At 62.7% G+C, this 20,759-nt stretch overlaps 3 protein-coding genes and 1 long non-coding RNA gene across 11 annotated transcripts in view; 3 read left to right on the forward strand and 1 right to left on the reverse strand.

Annotated features, from left to right (window-relative positions):
* The window catches only part of LOC115606116, a 28,692-nt gene extending 24,567 nt beyond the window's left edge, over positions 1-4,125 (forward strand). The window contains exons 20-22 of the mRNA XM_032919793.1: positions 752-837; positions 2,419-2,860; positions 3,317-4,125. Coding sequence (XP_032775684.1) covers positions 752-837; positions 2,419-2,860; positions 3,317-4,125 — 1,337 coding nt within the window. The remainder of the gene's footprint in view (positions 1-751; positions 838-2,418; positions 2,861-3,316) is intronic.
* Positions 4,126-11,284: 7,159 nt separating this feature from the next.
* LOC115611109 lies at positions 11,285-12,104 on the reverse strand. Its single transcript, XR_003992471.1, has 2 exons — positions 11,985-12,104; positions 11,285-11,625 (listed from the first exon to the last, which is right to left on the reverse strand). It is a non-coding gene; the product is annotated as an uncharacterized LOC115611109 (long non-coding RNA).
* On the forward strand, positions 12,013-15,858 carry LOC115611011 (zinc finger protein 74-like). Of its 8 annotated transcripts, none has more exons than XM_030493325.1 (5): positions 12,013-12,293; positions 12,686-12,812; positions 13,809-13,922; positions 14,065-14,160; positions 14,346-15,858. In XM_030493325.1, exons 1-5 carry the CDS (start codon positions 12,276-12,278, stop codon positions 14,975-14,977), a joined length of 987 nt encoding a protein of 328 aa, XP_030349185.1. In that variant the 5' UTR covers positions 12,013-12,275; the 3' UTR covers positions 14,978-15,858. The 8 variants fall into 8 exon arrangements, with proteins under 8 accessions (XP_030349185.1, XP_030349192.1, XP_030349202.1 ...); XM_030493332.1 differs by having other exon boundaries at positions 14,364-15,858; XM_030493342.1 differs by having other exon boundaries at positions 14,409-15,858.
* A 1,390-nt stretch (positions 15,859-17,248) lies between these two features.
* Positions 17,249-19,916, forward strand: LOC115606170. Its single transcript, XM_030481658.1, has 7 exons — positions 17,249-17,272; positions 17,721-17,870; positions 18,246-18,473; positions 19,103-19,171; positions 19,278-19,337; positions 19,463-19,537; positions 19,645-19,916. Exons 1-7 carry the CDS (start codon positions 17,249-17,251, stop codon positions 19,750-19,752), a joined length of 714 nt encoding a protein of 237 aa, XP_030337518.1. The 3' UTR covers positions 19,753-19,916.
* The last annotated feature ends 843 nt before the right edge of the window (positions 19,917-20,759 follow it).

Below are 20,759 nucleotides of genomic sequence, written 5' to 3' on the forward strand. Positions count from 1 at the left end.
GGGTAATCGTTCTGCCTCACGCCTCTTTCTGGTACTCACTTCACTCCTGAACAGGTAACACGGACACGCCAGCGGAGCCGCCGTGGCTGTGGTCTTGCTGGAGCCGTTGTGGTGGCACTGGTGGCGGTGTCTGCCCCTTTCCCTGCCAGAGCAGCGGCCGGGGGGCTGCGGGAGGCGCAGGTTTCCGCACCGAGGCTCACCGGGCATCTCTGCTTCCCCCTCGGTGTGGCAGAGCCACGGAGCCACTTGGTCAGGGCAGAAACGGGAACCGGGTGCTCAAAAGCTGTTCTGATCCAAAAGGGGAAAGGAGCTTTGCCTGCTGCCAGGGGGAAACGGTGTCTCCCTGTGCGTGGCTCCAGCCGCTGGGCAAAGACCTTCCTTGAAAACACGGGGGGTGGCGTTACCGGTGCCCAGCTCGGTGCAGCACCGCGCACATCTTTGGGGTGCATCCAAAGGGATGCAGCGCGCAGCTTTGCCACCCACCAGGGCCAAGGGGACACCAGGACACGGGTCACGACCAGAGCCTCGCCGCCCCCTTCCCCCTGCTCCGCTCCAGCCGCGTTTCAGGTCCTTGCAATTCTATTTTTTTGAGGTTATTTAAAATAAAAGCTTTCTCACAGCAGGCTCCTGGCTCCTCTGTCCCGGGAAGCAGCGGGGCTGCTCTGCCCTCGGCTGCAGTGCAGCCTGCGCTCCATCACTGCCTGGCCCTGCTTCTTCAACCCCCTGTCCGTTTGCTCCTCTCATCTTGCAGCAGTTCAGTTTATGGCTGCTGGCCGAGCTGCTTGCCAAAGCACTCTGGACTTCAGCATCCCAAAACTGGATCCTAACAGCGAAAAGGTATGGGGCTGGCAGCAAATCTGGTGCTTTGTGGCTTGGTTTGGGGTCAGGGGGACCCTTATCAGTGACATCCCAGCTGCTCCCAGGGTCCTTACTCTACCTTGAGAATCACCTTGTGGCCAAGGCCCAGGACCAGCACTGGGGCTGGTGTTCCCTCCTGCCACTGGGCTCTGGGTAAAGGCCATTGGGGCCACCAGGGCTCTGGTTTGGCATCACATTGGGCTTCATTACCAGTCATGTCCACTGATGAACCTTCCAGGGAGGGAGGTATCCTTTGCTGAGAGTCATCAGCCTTGGCCTGCGCTCCCCATGCTCTGGCAGGGCCGTGGCACAGAGGTGGCCTCACACCATCCCCCTGGCACTGCTCGGGTACCAACATCCCCTCCCCTGTCCCCCAGCGGCGCCACCAGCTCGGTGGCTCCACAGCCATCTCTGAGCTGTCCCCAGCTGCCTCCAGTGCTCATGGCCAGTCACCTTGGGAATGAGACAGGGCTCCGCTCGCCTTCCGGGCAGCCCCACCAGCTCCTGGCACTGGCAGGCGCAAACACAGCTGGTGTTTTGGCATCACCAGGCCCCAGCATAGCAGGTCCAGGCAACAGCGATAGCAATCTCTGCCTACAGGCGTCCCGGCTGAGCGCGCTGCCGAGCCCCGGCAAGCTGCAGCCTGCAGAGAGCTGCTGCACCAGGCCCAGTGCCTCCACTGCACCCCGTGGCTGCCAAACCTCTGCATGACGGCTCAGTCTCAAGGTGCTCATGGCACCATGAGCTCCACTGCGGCAGCTGGGGATGCCTGAGCCGGGCACTGCAAGTGCCCAGGCTCTGCATGGTGGAGTCTCTGCCATAGCACCCACCGCTGCCACCACCAGAACGTGACAGTGGCAGGGCCGGCTTTGCGCCACATGTGCTGTGCTCCACCAAAACACGCCCCGGTGTTCCAGGGGTCACTGGTGCTCTCATTCCGGCACTGATGGGGATGCGTTGGGCCCCCTGATGCCACTGGCACAGCCATGCCCGGCACACACAAGCCTGTCCCGCTCTGGGAGAAGCCACTGCTGCCCCGCAGACTAGAGTGACTCGGCACTGCCGGCACATATTGGTGCCGAATCCAGCTGCAGTGGCCACACTATGTGCCAGATGAAGGTCCCTGGTGGCGGCGGCACCCAGGACCCAGCCAGCGTGATGGGCTTCTCGCAGCGCAAACAGCCCCGAAACGGCTCAGAGCCGTGTGCTTGGCACATCGTGGGCACCGTGTGTGACCGGCCCGGCCGGAGACACCCGGGTCCCCCCCCGGGGTGAGGTGGAGGAGGTGGCAGGGGCACAGGGGCAGGACCTGGGGCTTCTCTCGCCCCTGTCCTGGGGCACAGCCACCCCCAGTGCTGACAGCTACGGCGAGGACCCTCCGGTTCGGGCCTGGCACTCCCGGTCCCACCAGACCAGCTGGGGCGGCCGGGCTGGTTCCTCTGGTTTGGGGGCGATCTGGGACAATTCCCGGGCCCGGAGGTGGGGGGGGGGGACAGCACACACACGTTGCCATGGGCCGGGGGCGAGTGGCTTTGGGGTACTGGGGGTGTCCCCTGGCAGGGCCGGGGTCGTGCCGGTCCCCCCACCGGAGGGGTGCGATGCTGCCGGTCCTGGCTCCGCCGCCCCCCGCCCCCCCGGGCGGAGCCGCCGCAAGGCCGGGGTGACGGGCGCGGGCGGGGGCCGGTGCGTCAGCCGGGCGGGAGGGGCCGGGCGGGGCCGGCGGGACGCGGCGCGGCGGCGGCTCGGGCAGGTCAGCGCCGGGGGGGCCGCGCTGCGGGCGGGGGGCACCGGGGAGCCCAGGAGAGGGGAGGGGGGAGCGGGGCCGGGGACACCCTCTGCGCCCCGGACGGGCCCGGCTCCGCGACAGCCCCGGCCCGGCCCCCCCGGCGCAGGAACCGCCGCGGACACACGCGGGACCCGCCAGGTCAGGATGCGCCGGGGGAGACCGAGACCGCGGCCGGGGCTGAGACCGGGACCGACCGCCGGGGCGGGCCCACCGCAGGTAAGGGCGGCTCGGCCGGGTTCGGCTGCGCTCGGCAGGGCTCGGCTGGGCTGGGTTCGGCTGCGCTCGGCTCTGCTCGGCCCGGCTCGGCCGGGTTCGGCCGGGTTCGGCTGGGCTCGGCTCTGCTCGGCCCGGCTCGGCCGGGTTCGGCTGATTTCGGCTCGGCTCGGCCCGGTCCGAGCGGCGCACTGCGGCGGTTCCTGACTGGTGCGCGGCTCCGGTCTCCCCGGTGCCGGGTTTGAAGCGCCCGCCCCCTCCGGCCGGGCCCGGCCTCTCCAGGCAAAGCCCTTCAGCGCCCGGAGAACTGCCTCAGCCTGCCGCGGGGCCCGGCCCACGCCGCGGTCCCGCTCCAGCCGAGGCCGGGCCCCGCCACCTTCTTGCTTGGGGCTCCGCACACCGGGCTCCGCACCGGGGCCGGCGGCAGGAGCTGCAGCCCTCCCTGTCTGCGCTCCCCAGGGCGGCGGGAGCCCATGACGGACCTGGCATCGCCGGCGGGCGAGAAGCCCTTCGCCTTCCCGGGGGGCGAGGAGGGCCTGGGCGACGAGCAGGTGCTGGTGATCCACAGCCAGGCGGAGGAGGAGGTGGAGAAGGAGTTCAAGTGCATCCTCTGCGGGGAATGCTTCGGCCAGCAGCCCAGCCTCGCCCGGCACCAGAAGCACCACGCCGGGGAGCGCGCCTTCATCTGCGCCGAGTGCGGCAAAGCCTTCAGCCTCAAGCACAACCTCATCATCCACCAGCGCATCCACACCGGGGAGCGTCCCTACCAGTGCGGCGTGTGCCAGAAGAGCTTTAGCCTCAAGCAGAACCTGCTCACCCACCAGCGCATCCACAGCGGCGAGAAGCCCTTCTCCTGCCAGCGCTGCGGGAAGCGCTTCCGCGAGCAGCGCTTCCTCCTCAACCACCAGCGCACCCACGCCAAGGACCGGCCCGGCACCACCACCGCCGAGGTCCAGCCCGGCGGCAGCCGCTCACCACAGCTGCATGAGGCAGCCGCCGGCGGCCCCTTCGCCTGCGCCCGCTGCGGGAAGGGCTTCAGCTGCAGGAGCAGCCTGGCCACGCACCAGCGCAGCCACGGCGGGGAGCGGCCCTTCGCCTGTCCCGACTGCGGCAAAGCCTTCAGCCAAAAGGGCTCCCTGAGGATCCACCGGCGCACCCACGCCGCCGGGACACCCTTCACCTGCGCCCAGTGCGGCCAGAGCTTCGCCCAGGAGGCTGACCTCACCGCGCACCAGTGTGCCCACAGGGCCGAGGCCGCCCTCACGTGAGCCCCCTCCCTCCCGGGGTGTCCCCCCGCAGCCGGTTCCCCTCCCTGGGCGCTGCGGGAGCACCGGCGCTCCACTCACACTCCCTCCTGCAGCAGGGGGTTCTGTCCCAGCGGGAATTGGGGTTCCCTAGATGCTCCCCCAGGGTTTTGGGGTGTGTGACAGTCCCGTCGGCAGACACAGGAGCCACTGGCATGCCTGCTTGGGGCTGCACATGCAGCCATGCCTGGCGTGATAGAGCGCCAGCAGCCACAGCTTGGCTGTGGAACCACCCGGCCACGCTCCTTCCATGCTTCCCGCCCCTTGTCCTTCTGCTGGGGTTTTCCTGCTGACAGGCACAAGGCCGGTGCTGTCGACACCCGGAGCCTCAGGCCCTCCTGTCCTTGAGCAGTCCACGTGGTTCACCAGGAGCCCTTCCTCCCTTCCCCATTGCCACAGCTTAAACCCCCGCAGGCAGGGCGAGAGACCATGGAGGAGGAGGAGGAGGAGGAGGGAGGTTTCCACAGGGCATCCCCAGCATCCCCCTGCCCTGCCCTGCCCGGTGTAGCTGGTGGTGAGCCCGCTCACCGGCCGGTGTGCCGGGTGCCGGCGCGGGGTAACCTCTGCTGTGCTTGCTCGCCCAGGGAATGACGGCGGCGAGTGCCAGCGCGGAGCCGGATCTCAGCAGCTGCCGGCCGCATCCCCATGCTGTGCTTTGCCGGGAAGGAGCCGCGGCACTGCGCTGCCATGGGTGTGAAGAGGAGGAGGAGGAGGCTCGTCCTGGCTGCGCCGAGAGCCCTCGGCGAGGCAGAAAGCACGCGAAATAAAAGTGAAATCAAACACAAAGGCCGAGGGTGGAGGCTGCTTCCCCACCAGCAGCAGCGCGGCACGGAGGAGGGGCTGCGCTGAGGCGGGGGCCCTGGCCCCGGCAGCACTGCAGCCCCGGTGTGGTGCCGGTGGTGAGGAGCTGATCCATGACCTGGAGGCATCGGGGAGCACCAGGCCAGGAAGGTGCGGGGCTGGGGCAGCGGGAGGACTGCGGGCATGCGGCTGGTGGGAAGGCTCCGCTCTGGAGATGTGCTGACACCAAACCGCATCGGAGTTTGGTTGGGAGCCTGGCTGGGAGATGGGAAAACTGCCCTTTGCTGCCGTGCCGGGCACAGGCAGCTGCAGGTGGGGATCGGTGCATGGCACGGTTCTGGCTCTCCGGTGACAGCAGTGTCCCAGTCGCTGCCGAATCCTGAGGGAGCTGAGCCAGGGCTCCTTCCCACAGAGTCCTTCACTCCAGGGGAGCATTCCAGTGGGGGGAAACGTGTGGCACTTGGTGACACCGTGGCCTTCCCTGCACGCTGGCAGCGATGCCATCCCCGGTGGGGTACTCTGTGTGGGTAACAACCAGCCGGAGCAGCAGAACTGCCTTTTCCAAACCCCGGGATGTTTCCCCCCGATGTGTCACCCTCCACAGGGACGTGTCGGCGCCGGCCGGGCTTGGCCGCGGTGGCTGTGGGTTGCCGGCCGGCGCCGCACTGCCCACAAGCTTCCTCTCGGCTCCGGCACCTCCACCACGAAGCGAAGCCCCATGCAGGTGCCTGCACAGGCCCCCCCGCGCTGCCCCGTCCCCCAGCTGCTTCCTGTGCTGCTGCCGCCGGTACTTTGATGTGTATCATGACATGAATTAAAGCCTGGAACCCCCCGTCTCCATCTCACTGGGAGCCCGATGGGCCCCCATGTCCCCGGTCAGCCCGTCCCTGGGGTGGGCACAAGGAGGAAGCCCTTCGGTGAGGACACCGGTGTGACCAGCTCCACGTGGCTCCTTCCTCTCTGGCACAGCTTTGGGGGGGGGGGGTCTCTCGTGGGTGGGGGTATGAGCCATGTGGGGCCACAGTGGAGTTTGCTCCCATCTCCTGCTTGCTTTTTGGTGCTGCCGAAGGCCCCCTGTCACTGGTGGGATGGTGCTTCCTGGTGAGCCCCTTGCGGGTGCGTGTCCCAGCCTCCCCTCACCTGGCTCAGCGCTGGTCAGATCCTGCACCGGGGATCACTGGAGCATGTGCTGCACCTCTGCTGTCCCAAGGGAGGGATGTAACTGGGATAAGCAGCAGCTGGGAGCAGGGAAACCCACAGTGTGAACTGCACACGGGCTTGAGGACCATGCCGCGCTGGCTGGCACGGTGAGCGTGGGCTGTGCCGTGAGATGGCCATTGCTGCTGGCCTCTGAGCACCCAGGAAATCCTTTCAACGTCCCTGGGATCCGTGGGATCTCTGGACCGTGTGGCCCTCAATCTCCAGATTTGCTGGATCCCTGGGATCTCTTAGTCCTTGCATCACTTTGTCTCTGATGTCCCTGTGTCCCCATGTTCCAGGTCCTGATGTCCCTGATACCCGTGATGTCCCAGTGTCCTGTGTCCCAATGTCCTCAGGTTCCCAATGTCCCATGTCCCAATATTCCCAACACCCAGTGACCCCAGTGCCCCAGCCCTGCTGCTCTCTGTGCTGACACTGAGTGTTGTGGCTCTGTTCCAGGAGCTTGGTAGCCGGTGCTGGGGCTGTTGGGTACCAGAGTCAAGCAGGGGGGGTGCCAGCATGTCCTGGCACCTTGGAGCAGCTGGACACCGCCTCAGCCCAGCAGCCTGTGGAGGGGGGGGCACAGAGAGGCAGGACATGAGTCATGGATGGGAATGGGGGAACATCCCCAGGGGGAGAAGTCACGAACACCTGAGACCCGGGGAGGTTTCAGGGGAAACACTAGTGCCTCAGGACAGCCCCCTCCCCTGGCAGTGGGGTGTCATGGGTAACGTCCCCTTCCCACCCCCTTCGTTTCCAGTAACAGGCTGGAACACGGCCTCTTCCCCGTTCCGGTGCGGTTCGGTGCTTTTGCTGCTGCTGGCCGGGGCACTCCCATCCTGCAGGCTCCTGCCACGGGCCGCTGGAAGTCCCCAGAGGCAGGGAAAACCCAGGACATGTGAGACTCGGCAAATGGAGCCGGGTATCCGGACGCACCAGTGGTGCTGGAGGCTGAACGCATCTCCTCTGCAGTGGGAAAGATGGGAGTCCCCTGGGGAGACGTCAGCCCGGCAGAGCCGTGCTGCAGCAACACAGCCCCAGGGGGCTGCAGAGCTCCCACAGCAGCACTGCTCACCCCAGGGATGTTCTAGACCCCCTTTCCATGGGGAACTCGGGCCAGGCAGCCCCACGGGAGCACAATCATGGGCTGCTGGTTCCACCCATCCTGCTTTGCATGGACCCAAATGGCTCCAGAAGCAAAGGTGGGGACCTGGGAGCAGCAGCTCACCCCTGCAGGCTCCAGGGCATGATACTGAGCGTCCCCCGCTCAGGACAGCATCCTAGAGCAGCCCATCCTTTGGAATAAGGCTCCAAGGACAGCAGGGCTGTGGTGGATTCAGTCCAGGAGCTGCTGCAGCCTGTGCCGGGCTGCGGATGTGGCCATGGCTGCAGCACCAGCAGCGTGCAGAGGTACTGCGAGTGATGCAGGACTCCAGGACACAGAGTCACAGAATGGTTTGGATTGGAAGGAACCTTAAAGCTCATCCAGTTCCAACCCCCTGCCATGGGCAGGGACACCTTCCACTAGAGCAGGTTGCTCCAAGCCCCGTCCAACCTGGCCTTGAACACTGCCAGGGATGGGGCAGCCACAGCTTCTCTGGGCAACCTGTGCCAGCACCTCAGCACCCTCACAGGGAAGAACTTCTGCCTCACATCTCATCTAAATCTCCCCTCTGTCAGTTTAAAGTCATTCCTCCTTGTCCTGTCCCTACAGGCTCTTGTCCAGAGCCCTTCTCCAGGTTTCTAGTAGCCCCTTTAGGCACTGGAAGCTGCTCTAAGGACTCCCTGGACCCTTCTCTCCTCCAGGCTGAACAAGCCCAGCTCTCTCAGCCTGTCTCCATAGCAGAGGTGCTCCAGCCCTCGGAGCATCTTCTTGGCCTCCTCTGGACTCACTGCAACAGCTCCACATCCCTCATGTGTTGGGGCCCCAGAGCTGGCTGCAGGACTGCAGGGGAGGTCTCACCAGAGTGGAGCAGAGGAGGAGATTCCCCTCCCTCGACCTGCTGGTCACGCTGCTGGTGATGCAGCCCAGGACACGGTTGGTTTCTGGGCTCAAGCGCACACTGCAGCCGGGTCATGGGGAGCTTCTCAGCGACCAACCCCCCCCAAGTCCTTCTCCTCAGAGCTGCTCTCAAACCAGTCTCCCCCAGCCTGTGTCTGTGCTTGGGATTGCCCCAACCCAGGTGCAGGACGTTGCACTTGGCCATGTTGAACTCCATGAGGTTTGCACTGTCCCACCTCTGCAGCCTGTCCAGGTCCCTCTGGATGGATCCCTTCCCTCCAGTGTGTCAACCGCACTACGCAGCTTGGTGTTATGAACAGACTTGCTGAGGGTGCTCGATCCCACTGTCCATGTCACCCATAAAGCTGTTGAACAGCACCAGTCCCATGGCACATGGTCTGTGCCAACCCCCAGCTCTCTGCCTGCTTGCCCAGGAAGGAGCCTGCACGGGGGAGGGTCTCCTGGGGGACACCCCGGGGACATGGTGCAGGCAGCACCGTGGCACCAACAGGAGTCACATACGCCTGCTTGTGTCCATGCAGCGCAGCCGTGGATGTCCAGCATGCTCCTGGGGCTGGTGGGGTCCTGGGGACCAGCCTCCTCCTGGGTGGGAAGAGTGGGGCAGGGAAAAGCGCCACTGGGAACAACCTCAATCAGGGAACATGTGTTCAAGTCCAAGCTTGTGACCAAGCCAGTGACCATGAGCAGGTGGCAAGGACATCATGGTCATTGACATGGCCGGTATTTCTGACCTGTGGCTGCCCCATCCCTGGCAGTGTTCAAGGCCAGGCTGGACGGGGCTTGGAGCAACCTGGTCTAGTGGAAGGTGTCCCTGCCCATGGCAGGGGGTTCGAACTGGATGAGCTTTAAGGCCCCTTCCAACCCAAACCATTCTGGGATTCTGTGGGGATTAATTTCACATGTTACTGGTGTACCCATCCCCCCTCAGCCTGGCACTGGGCACCATTCAGTCTCCATCAGGTGAGGAGAGGATCCCCCACAGCCTCCTCTTCTCCATTCTGAATAGCCCTGGCTCTCCCAGCCTCTCCCTGTGTAGGAATGAGGCCTGAGGCAGCGAGATAAGCGATGAAGGGATTAATAGCAACACCCTGACAGGGGTGATGGGATGCTGATGGAGGTGATCAGGTGGAGGCTGGATGGCCCTAAACTCTGCCTCAGCCAGGTGGAAGATGCTAAGCACATTCCATGGTTCTGTTCCACCCTTGCGCAAGACCTGCAGCCCTTGAACAGCCTTATCTACTCTCTTATCCCTTATCTGCATATAATAAATACATCAAAGGGAGAAAGTGGCTGCCCCCCACACCACCTGTGAGGGCAGCAAGAGGTAAATTGGCGAGTCTCACCTCCATGTCTCTCAAAAGCATAAATCGGGCATTTGAACTCCCCCATGGCAGAGGATGAGAACAAATCCCACTCTGCAGACAGGTCCATGGGTTGCTCCTCTCTCCTCCCCAAAGCATCGATGCCCCTTGGGTAGGATTTGCGCCTCCGACTCTGTTGGATGACACCCGGGTGGAGCTGAGCTTAACAAAACACCAGTTGGTTTGTTTTTCCATAGGAGCTCAATTAATCATTGCCCAGCTCTGCATTTTAGTGCTAATGCAGGAAGTCAATTTATCAACGGCAATTCCCAGCCCGTGTTTCTGTCCCTTCATAGACCCATTATTCCTGAACCCATAACCATGGAAGTTCTTGTTGAACATGACTGGATGTAGAGTGTTGGATCGGTTATAACCAGGAACGAAGCCGAGCTGCCCCCAGCCCCTTCGTCTCTGAGGATGGGCTGGAACACAATGGGGGGGATTTGCTGACAAATTCCTATACTCTTAACGCAACACCCCTCTGTCAGACACACTGGTTTCCCAGTTGGATTTGCTGGACCCACTCCAGCGTGTCCATGTCCACCAGGCACATAGAGCACTCTGCTCCAGGGCCACATGCCGCTCTTCAGCCCAGGGAGTCCTCATGTACTTACCATGTATTTCCAAGGGACACTGTAAACCAAAATACTCCAAACACACCACACCTGGTGGTATCATCCCAGTGCGGTGCAAAGCGCAGCCCGGGCACTCTGTTTTACTGCTGCTGCCACCACTCCTGGAGAAGCCACCCAATGCTTGTCCTGTGTGATGGTGACGCGAGGGATGGTTTGGAAGGAAGGAAGAAGAGATGGCAAAAGCCCTCCTCTGCCGGGTCATGGGTGGCTGTGGGAGCTGCGCTGCTCCTCAGGCCAGAGCAGCTCCTGCCCTGGGCACGGTGTCGGGATGGGTCACCCTTCCCCTGGTGCCTCTGTCCATCAGGGAGCTGCAGCCGGGCTCAGCTTCAGGGGACTTCTCGTGTCACCCCAGTGAGAGTTCCCGGTGGCTCAGAAGGAATCCAGCGCAGGGGGTGGGGTCTCTGCCAGGGGGCCCGCAGACCGGCTTCCCCACGGGGGCACATAGCCCCGGGCACCACCGGTGCCGAAGCTTAGGGCAGGCAAAGGGCAGCACAGGTCACCTCAACCTTGGCTCTGCACAAAGGGCAGCTCCCTTTAGGCTGGAACTACTCTACTCTGGTCTACTCTGCTCTGCTCTACTCTATCCTATTCGATTTCATTCTGTTGTATTCTATTTCTACTTTATTCTACTTCTATTGTTTCTATTCTACTCTATTTTTTCTATTCAGTATCTATTTAATATCTATTCTATTCAATATCTAGTCTATTCCATCCTATCCTATCCCATCCTATCCTATCCTATGCTATCCTACGCTATCCTATGCTACCCCATCCTATGCTATCCTATGCTATCCTATCCTATCCTATCCTAACCTCTTCTGTTCTGTTCCATTCTCGTCCAGTCTAATCTAGTCTAGCCTACGCTACTGTTCTATTCCACTCTATTCCTTTCCATTCTATTCTATTCCACAATATTTCCATTCTAAATTCCTTTCTGAAAAATAAAAGAATAAAAAATGACTTAAATAATCAAAGCATATGTGAAAGATTCATGTGACGAGTTTAGAGGAAAATACCTTTAAATACTTCTCTGGAGTTAAAATCAAGCAGGGAACTGCCTTTTCCTTCTTTTGACCCAGATATTCATAGGGCACAGACCACCATGAGGAGTTACTGTTCTGTAATGACCTGGCGTGTGGTACCGGTACAGGCAAACGTGAAAACAAAGAGCTTGTTAAACCGCTGCTGTGGAAATGCAACCGGAATGTCCATCTCTGTTGACTTTCAGTTCTTTTTCGGAGAGAAATCTTGGCCAAGCCAGTGTTCCTGATCCATGTAAATCACAACCCGCCCCCAAAAGCAGGTGTAATCATCTCTTCTTTTTTCCCTTGGGATCACAGCAGCAGGATTTACAACAATTCACCAAAGCACTTGCGCTCTTCGTCCTGGGGTGTGAGGTTGTGGTTTTCCTTCCCTAGATACAGGGTTGGGGTTCACCCGCCGCCTGCACAGTGCAGCACCGTGGAAATGGGCAGGTATGGGAAAACCACAGAAGCATGGAATGGTTTGGGTTGGAAGTGACCTTAAAGCTCATCCAGTTCCAACCCCCTGCCACGGGCAGGGACACCTTCCACTAGAGCAGGTTGCTCCAAGCCCCGTCCAACCTGGCCTTGAACACTGCCAGGGATGGGGCAGCCACAGCTTCTCTGGGCAACCTGTGCCAGGGCCTCACGCCCCGCACGGCCAGGACCCTCCCCCCGCGCCGCGCCCCCTCCGCTCCCTGCCGCTGCCGACACCGGAACCAATGGCGGAGCCCGCCCCGCCCCGCGCCTCCGCCGGACCAATGGCGGCGCCCCTGCTTACCACGTGACCGCGGCGGGGGGGCAGGGGGTGGGCGCGCGGCTCTCAAGATGGCGGCGCCGACATCGCCCCGCGCTCATCCCCTCCGCACGGCGTCGGCGGGTCACGTGCTCGCCGGGCCACTTCCGGGGGTGGGCGGGGCCGCGGGCCGGAAGCGCGCGAGGCCGTGACGGCGGGAGAAGATGTCATGCGGCCTACTTCCGGCCCGCAGCCTGCGGGGGGCGCGGGGGGCGCGGCCGCGGGGCCCGGCGGGGAGCGGGCCCCCCCCCGGCAGGGCCGCCCCCCCCCCCCGCCATGACAGGGCGGACGCAGGTAGGAGCCAGGCCCGGGGCAGGGGGGGCCCACGCCGCCGCCACCCTCGATGCCCGGTGCCACACCCGCGCCTCTGGGGTGGTTCCTGCCGCCCTCCGCCCGCAGCCGTGGCTCCCGGCCCCCCCTGGGGGGGTTCTCGGTGGGGTGCCGGTGGGACGAGCCATGGGGCACCCCATGCACACCCCCAGGGCTCCGGGCAGTGTCGTGCGGTCAGTCCGCAGGGACCCATGGCCCCCCCCCGGCACGCAGTGCCCCCGGGTGCACGCCCTCCGCCGCACCCCGGCCATGGGAGGCTTCCCGCGGGGGGGAACAGCGCCTGGGAAATGAGACCTGCGCCGCGGGGATGGGCCCGAGCGCGCGAGGGAGGAGGGTGCCAAATGTGTGTGTGGCAGGAACCGGTGGCCTTCGAGGACGTTGCGGTGTACCTGAGCCGCACGGAGTGGGACACCATCACGGCGGAGCAGAGGGAGCTCTACTGCAGCGTCATGAGGGACAACTACCGGCTCCTGACGTCCCTGGGTAACCCCACCTGGAACACCTGCGATCGGGGGGGTCCTGCGTGCTGGACCCCATCAGAACCACGCTGCTTCCAGCAATATGAGGCACTGATGGGCGCGTTTGGAACTATGTCTGGGGTAACCGTGCTGAGCGCTGCGGCGCTGGGGGATGGTTAGTGCTGGAAAATGTGGATGTGGAGATGTTGGAGCGAGTCCAGAGGAGGCCACAAAGATGCTCTGAGGGCTGGAGCACCTCTGCTATGGAAACAGGCTGAGAGAGCTGGGCTTGTTCAGCTGGAGAAGAGAAGGCTCCGGGCACACTTTAGAGCAGCTTCCGGTGCCTAGAGGGGCTACAAGAAACCTGGAGAGGGGCTTTTGACAAGAGCCTGTAGGGACAGGACAAGGGGGAATGGCTTTAAACTGACAGAGGGGAGATTTAGATGAGATCCGAGGAAGAAGTTCTTCCCTGTGAGGGTGGTGAGGCCCTGGCACAGGTTGCCCAGAGAAGCTGTGGCTGCCCCATTCCTGGCAGTGTTCAAGGCCAGGCTGGACGGGGCTTGGAGCAGCCTGGTCTAGTGGAAGGTGTCCCTGCCCGTGGCAGGGGGTTGGAACTGGGTGAGCCTTAAGGTCCCTTCAACCCAGATCGTTCTAGGATTCTGTGAAAGGCACCAGGTCTGGGGTCCTTTGAGCTGCCGGCCTTGGGGTTGGGTGGTTCTTGCCCAGTGACTCTGTCCCCACTCAGGGTGCAGCAGGGCAAGGGTGGCACTCACCAGGCAGGGCACAGGGGAGCCAGTCCCTCATTGCAGAGCGAGGTCTTTTCGGATAACATGCCTGCTGTCCCTCACTGGCAGCAGCTCTGGCATCTCACTTGCTTTTTCCCCTCTTTTCATGGTGTTTCTGCTTGGGTTCTTCCTGTCACAGTGGAGCACAGTGTCACAGGGAACACCTTTATTTTCTCGTGGTAACAGTTTATCCTGACAGTCTGTGTTAGAACAACACGCTCTCTTCCACCCCCCAGGTTACCCAGGCCCCAAACCTGACATTTTATACCGGATGGAGCGTGGGGAAGAGCCGTGGGTCTGCTCGCCACAGAGCCCAGCGAGGTGGGAAGGCCCCAGCTGCCCCTCTCCAGGTGAGCAGGAACAACCCAGGCCCTGCAGCACCACTCCTGGGGGCCGGCAGCAGAGAGGGCTTCCTCTTTTGCCCCGCAGCTGTGGCGAGGAGGGGCTTCCCCTGCCAGGAAGGTGACATCCGTCCGTCTGCTTTCCCTGTAGGATGTGACGGGGCCATGAGCTTGCTGGAAGTGCCTCCCTGGGGCTGGTGGCCTGGTGCTGGTGTGCCAGAGGAGAGGGCACAGTCGCCCTGCCAAGGTGAGTCCTGGTCGCTCCTCTTCCTTGCCACCGGGCTCTGGAGCAAGGAGCTGGCAGCGGGATCTGGCTGTGCCTGGTCAGTGCCACTGGTGCTTCTCCAGCCCCATGGGAAGGGCTTGACTCGCCAGACGGGCCATGCAGAGGTCTGGGGAGGATGGGGGTTTCTTAGCTCCCCATCCCCTCAGCGTGGCCCCCTTCTCCAGAGCCCCAGCCAGCCAGAAGGCAAACTCCCACCAGCCCTCCCTCAGCAGGAGGACAGTGTCTGCAGCGTCGTCTCCAGTCTGAAAGACTCCTGCACAAGCTCAGATATCTCAAGGGTCGCAGCAAGGTGCCAGTGAAGGCAGCCAGCAGAGGAGTGGTGCCAGCGGAAAGCCAAAACCACACACAGACCGTTGTCTGGCCCCGGAAGGAAGAAGCAGCAGAGGATAAACGATGGGTGACAGCAGACGTAGCACAAGGCAGAGAACTCGCACTTAATCCCAGGACAGAACAGCAGAACTACAAGTCAGATCCTCAGGAGCATCCTTGTGGTGACCAAAAGGAGCAGTGTCAGAGGAGCACCTATGAAAACGGGTGCACCTCCGAAGTGCCATTCTTCCTGGGAAACGGGGAACTGCGTGCCCAGGATGCGAATGAGGCTGTTTGGAAGGACCACTGCTACTGCGGGGCTGAGCGTGACGCGGCTCTGGCACCGCGGCCCCTGGCCGTGTCTCCCACAGACCACAACTACTGCCGGCCACAGGCGCTGGGCAGCGCCGTGCTCAAGGAGCACGGGTACTGCCGCTGCAGAGGACTTGTTTCGGGGCCAGGGTTGTAACGTGGCTCGTCTGGGCAGCAAAGCTCGGGCCGTGCTGCACAGGCTGCCACGCGGAGAGCCCAGATCGGGCAGATCATCAGGAAAGCCAAGCGGATTATGTTGGCGCTGCAATTCCTACATCAGCAGGAGGCTGGGGTTGCTCGGGGCTCCTCCAGCACTGGCTGTCCTGCGCCTGCTGTCCCCGATGGTAAGGCGGAGCCAGTCCCCGTGGAGGGAAAGGGCCGGAGCACTCAGTTCTCCTGCAAAGCATGAGGCCGAGCTGCCCCTCTCTCAGGGCAGAAGCAGCTCCCCAGAAGCTCTTTGTGCCCCTGTGGCATCTCCGGCACCACTGCCTGCGCCCCCACCTGCAGAGGCAGCCGTGGTGGCGAGTAGCAAAGTGCTGCCCCCTGAGGTGTCCCCGCACAGCGAGGAGCAGCCCATCGCAGCCCCGGTGTTAAACCACAACCCCCGGGAGAGGACACAACCCCGCTCACTCGGACCGCATACCGCTGCACACCGCCTACAAGACGCTGATTGCGGACGGTGGACCACGTGTTTGGATCCGTGTGCCACAAGTTCGAGCTCTAGCAGCTACGCTCGGCACATGGATACCTGGCCTTCGTCATCCGCATGGACAGCTGACCAGCACTTTCCTCCCCTGCCGCCAAACTCACCCGCAAGAGATTTGGGAGAGGAAGTGCTATGAAACACCCACCGGAGGGATCGGCGGCGCAGAGCTGTGCAGTGCCAGAAACAGGGGCTGACGGCAGAACAGGCCAAGGGAAGGACGAGTGTGGGACAGAGCGACTGGAGATGGGTACTGCGGGTGGTCCAGCAGCAGGGCAGGAGGGTTTCTGACCACGGGGATCTCCCTACCACTCATTAAAGTATTAAGTTATTGCCCACACGCTCGCTCTGTCCGTGCGCGGGAGCAATCCTCCACATGGCACTGCCGATTTCTGAGCTTCCCGTGATGGAGTGCCGGCACCGCCACGCCACAGGGACACTTCCACCTGAACAAGCCCCACTGACGGTGACCCCAAACCCGTAATCACAGAATTGTTCGGGTTGGAAAAGACCTTTAAGCTAATTGAGTCTGACCATTAACCCAGCAGTGCCGAGGCCACCACTAACCCCTGTCCCAGCACCATGTCTACACGTCTTTGAAGTCCCTGCAGGGATGGTGACTCCGGCACTGCCCTGGCAGCCTGCTCCAGTGGCTTGACAACACTTTTGGAGAAGAATTATTCCTAATATCCAATCTTAACCTCCTCTGGTGCAACTTGAGGCCGTTTCCTCTGTCCTATCGCTTTGTTATTTGGGAGAAGACACCGGCCCCCTCCACGCCACATCCTCTCAGGTCACTGCAGAGAGCATGAGGGGCCGCGGTGTCCCTGCCCCGCGCGGCACCGGCTCACCCCCACCTCCCGGCCCGGCGCCGCCCAATGGCAGCGCGCCGCGGCGGTCACATGCGGCGCTGCGCCAATCACGGCGCCCCCCGCGGGCAGGCCCAGGCCTGCGGCCCACAGCCGAGCGCGCCCAGCGCCCGCCACAAGATGGTGCCGCCGCGGAGAGCGGCCAATCGCGGAGCCGGCGGGTGTCACGTGGGAGGCGGGGCGGCGCAGGGAGTTCTGGGGCACCGCAAGAACATCCGGGTCAGGGCATGGTGACGTGCCGCAGGGAGAGGGGAAAGGCGGGCCCTTCGTCGGAAGTACGTCACTGGTGTTCACATGGCGGGCACGCCCCTCTCCCGCGGTTGCCGTGGTAACGAGGACGCGGCCGCCCGCAGCCCGCGGCGCCTCCTGGAACACGGGTTCGAGCCCCGGCCCCGGCACCGCGGCAGGGCAGAGGCCGGGCCGGGCGCGCTGCGCTGCCCGCTGCGGAGCACCCAGCGCCGGCCCACCCGCTGCCTCTCCGCCGGAGCCCCGCTCCGGGTCAGCCCCAAGCACGCCCCCGCCGCCGCCCCGCGTCCAGCCCGTCCCACCCCGCTGCCGCTGCCCGCTGCGGCTCCCGCACAGCGCCCCTGGGTGCGGGTCAGGCAGCCGCGGGGCTCCGTGAGCCGCTCCGTGCCGGGCCGTTACAGGGAGAGCGGCGGCCCCCGGTGCCCCGGGGAGCTTCGCGCAGGGACACTGCGGGTTTGGGCTGGGCCGAGCTGCCGCCGGCACTTGACGCGTGGCTGGGGCTCGACGGGACCTGGCGGGGGCCCGGCTGTCCCTGCCCCGGGCACCCGCGGCCCTGGGCTGGGGGGTCTTCTGCTCCATCTCGGTTAGAAATGGAAGAAGTGAACGAGACATGGGGCAGGGGGAGCCGCACACGGTGAAATGGGAGGAAAGGGACAAAGCGCCAACGTCAATCCTGTGGTTCTGTGCACATGTAACAGACAGACACGCACCAAGGTGTCGACCTGAGCTGTTCACGCTTCACCCGCCTGGTTTATGGTCTTTATTCCCTTGTGATTCCCTCTCTTTTCCCATCCTGCTTCCCCTTGCGTGCGATGGAACCGCTTTCAGTCAACGCCGCGACTTGTAACTCAAATGTCAACCCGCATCAGCCTCCCAGAATGCGGGGGCCAACCAAAACCACGCTGGCTTAAAAACACCGACCTTTTGTTTCTTGTATATACTGCTTGGTGTTGAGCCCACATGGCGCACATCACTCCTTTTAGACTTTTTAGTGTGAAGTCTCTGAGGTTTTTTATTTTTCACCCAGGTGTTGCATTAAGAGTATAGAATTTTGTCAGCAAATCCCCCCCGTTGTGTTCCAGCCTGTCCTCAGAGACGAGAGGGGCTGGGGGCAGCTCGGCTTCATTCCTGGTTATAACCGATCCAACACTCTACATCCAGTCATGTTCAACGAGAACTTCCATGGTTATGGGTTCAGGAATAACGGGTCTATTGAAGGCACAGAAACACGGGTTGGGAATTGCCGTTGATAAATTGACTTCCTGCATTAGCGCTAAAATACAGAGCTGGGCAATGATTAATTGAGCTCCTATGGAAAAACAAACCAACTGGTGTTTTGTTAAGCTCAGCTCCACCCGGGTGTCATCCAACAGAGTCGGAGGCGCAAATCCTACCCAAGAGGTGTTGGTGCTTTGGGGAGGAGAGAGGAGCAACCCATGCACCTGTCCGCAGAGTGGGATCATGTGTCAGAGTGGGGAGAGATGTTTTCTCCATCCTGATTTTCATGGAGGTGGATCTGCCCCATCCTTGCCCCAGAGTGATGGCACTGCCTACATCTTCCCATCCCCAGTGGGTTCCTCCCCCTCCCTGGTGTCCTGCATTGGCAGCTCGCTCCAATCGACCGCGGTGGGCAGCCAGAGGCCAGCCCGGGCACTGCACTGACATCAGGGGCCAAGGTCCAGCCTGGAGAGCACAGAGCAGCAGCAGGACAGCCGGAGCCGGGCCCCCGCAGCACCATGAGGCTGGGGCTGCTCTGCGGCCTCGCTGCCGCCGCAGTCCTCATGGCAGTGGCTGGAGCTGACCGTGGAGACACGAAAATCACACAGGGGAGAGAGGTTGGTTGTGTGCTGGGGAATAATGGGACCGGGATGGAGGAGACTGCGCGGAGGGGATCCCCAGGGGACACTGGCTGCTCCAGCACCAGCCCCCTGCACCAAAACCCCATATGGAGCAACCCATACTCTGGGCAAGCAGCTTTTCCAGCCTCCCTGTGCTGCTCCAGGTGCTGGTGGGGCTGAGGATGGGCTTGGCACGCCGAGGGCTGACACCGCAGGGGCTTTGCTCTGCCACGGCTCCTCATGCAGCCACAGCACTTGCGCAACCAGCAAACATTTGTTCAGGGGAGGTAGCACGGGGGGGACGGGGGCTTCACTGCACCGAGGGAGAGCAGGGAAAGGGTTTGGGATAGGGCTGGGGGTGGGAGCACATCGCCTCCAAACACCCAAAACATGACCAGGGGATGGGTGTCTGATGAGAAGGACCAGGGAAAGCTGGGGAGGGCCTGGGCACCGTGGTCCTTCCCCATCCCAGGGCTAGCCGCCATTCCCCATTGTGCTCCCTGCCTGCACCTCCCTGCCTGTGCTCCCGCCACCCAGCCCAGGCTCGGGGGTGCTTATGGAGAGGCCAGAGTGACCCTGAGCAGCATCAGGCTCCAGCAGAGCCGGTAACAGCCCTTCCCTCACAGGGGACGAGCGGCGTTGGCCGGCGCCGGCCCCACAGACCCTGCTCCGGGTGTTTCTCCGTCCTGAGCGAGGTGAGTCGGGCTGTGGTCATGCTACAACACACCATGGGACTGGAGATGTGGCTGTGGCTTGTCAGTGTCACCGCAATGGCACCCAACAGCCCCATCTTTCCCATAGGAGTCGCGGTCGATGTCCTGGCGTGCCAGCGAGGACAATGAGGTTCAGCCGCGCAGGCGGGTGCGTATGGAGCTGGTGCTGGAGGATGGTGAAAGGTCCGGAGGTGCCACAGGCAGCCCCCGGCCTTGTCCCCTCCCCGGCAGTCTGGCCGCAGACCTGGTGTGACACTGTGCTCGCTCCCACAGGAGAGGGACAGGAGGGAGGACAAGAAACCAGCACGGCACATGAGACACCCCAGCACCGTCCAGCTCCCGCGACAGGTAACACCAGAGCCCCATCAGAACCCCTGTCAGGACCCATCTGTGAGCCTGGGGATGGGGACGCAGGGGTCGCGGGGACCCCTGGCAGCCCCCACTGTGTCTTGCAGGAGGTGCTGAGTGCCCGGACGGCGCGTCAAGGAGCGACGCTGGTGTCTCGGCACAGCTCCACGCCAGGAGAGAACCGGAGGCCCGGCCAACGCCAGGCCATGCACTGAGGCAGCTGGGGGACCCACCCCCACCCTCCACAGGCTGTAAGTGAGCCTGTGCCTGTGCAAACGCAGCCCCACTGCACACCCTGTGCACCCCAAAGTGCTTCTGGGGTCAGGCCCCCCACCCTGCTTTGCCAAGACGCTGAATAAAGCCAGCAAGCCAGAGCACGTGGGTGCGTCTGTCTGTGTGTCCTGTCTGTGTGCCTCTGGGACACAACCTCGACTTAGTTGAACCCACAATGGCGAAGGCAGCAGCTGTGTCCTCCAGCCGGGGCAGAGATATCGGGCACCAGGCTGGGCTCCAGCGGCTGGGATTGAGGATCCTGGCCAGGGCAATGAGGGACTGCAAGTCCTGACTCCTCCTCTGCTCTGCTCTGGTGAGACCCCCCTGCAGTTCTGCATCCAGCTCTGGGGCAACAATATAAGAAGGACATGGAGCTGTTGGAGTGAGTCCAGAGGAGGCCACGAAGATGCTCCAGGGGCTGGAGCACCTCTGCTATGGAGACAGGCTGAGACAGCTGGGCTTGTTCAGCTGGAGAAGAGAAGGCTCTGGGGACACCTTAGAGCAGCTCCCAGTACACAAAAGGGCCGACAAGAAAGCTGGAGAGGGGCTTTTGACAAGGGCCTGTAGGGACAGGACAAGGGGGAATGGCTTTAAACTGGCAGAGGGGAGATTTAGATGAGATCTGAGGCAGAAGTTCTTCCCTGTGAGGGTGGTGAGGCGCTGGCACAGGTTGCCCAGAGAAGCTGTGGCTGCCCCATCCCTGGCAGCGTTCAAGACCAGGTTGGACGGGGCTTGGAGCAACCTGGTCTAGTGGAAGGTGTCCCTGCCCATGGCAGGGGTTGGAACTGGATGAGCTTTGAGGTCCCTTCCAACCCAAATGGCTCCATGATTCTGCGATTATGAGTAGCCATGGAACTGTTGGCTCTGGCCAGCCCACGTCCCCATCCCCACCACAGGGCCAGGAGCTCTTGCTGGAGCCACGGGGTGAAGCACAGTGGTGATGGTGACA

This window comes from Strigops habroptila, chromosome 1 (assembly GCF_004027225.2).
Source record: "Strigops habroptila isolate Jane chromosome 1, bStrHab1.2.pri, whole genome shotgun sequence".
Lineage (NCBI taxonomy): Eukaryota > Metazoa > Chordata > Aves > Psittaciformes > Psittacidae > Strigops > Strigops habroptila.

Excerpts from the sequence above, each read along its gene's own strand:
- LOC115611011 (XM_030493352.1), top strand. The coding sequence starts at position 12,164 with ATGTCATGCGGCCTACTTCCGGCCCGCAGCCTGCGGGGGGCGCGGGGG. Across the intron at positions 12,813-13,808 it reads CCGGCTCCTGACGTCCCTGG|GTTACCCAGGCCCCAAACCT; the intron begins GTAACCCCACCT and ends TCCACCCCCCAG. Across the intron at positions 13,923-14,064 it reads CCCCAGCTGCCCCTCTCCAG|GATGTGACGGGGCCATGAGC; the intron begins GTGAGCAGGAAC and ends CTTTCCCTGTAG.
- LOC115606170 (XM_030481658.1), top strand. The coding sequence starts at position 17,249 with ATGGGGCAGGGGGAGCCGCACACG. Across the intron at positions 19,338-19,462 it reads AGGTTCAGCCGCGCAGGCGG|GAGAGGGACAGGAGGGAGGA; the intron begins GTGCGTATGGAG and ends TCGCTCCCACAG. Across the intron at positions 19,538-19,644 it reads CCGTCCAGCTCCCGCGACAG|GAGGTGCTGAGTGCCCGGAC; the intron begins GTAACACCAGAG and ends TGTGTCTTGCAG.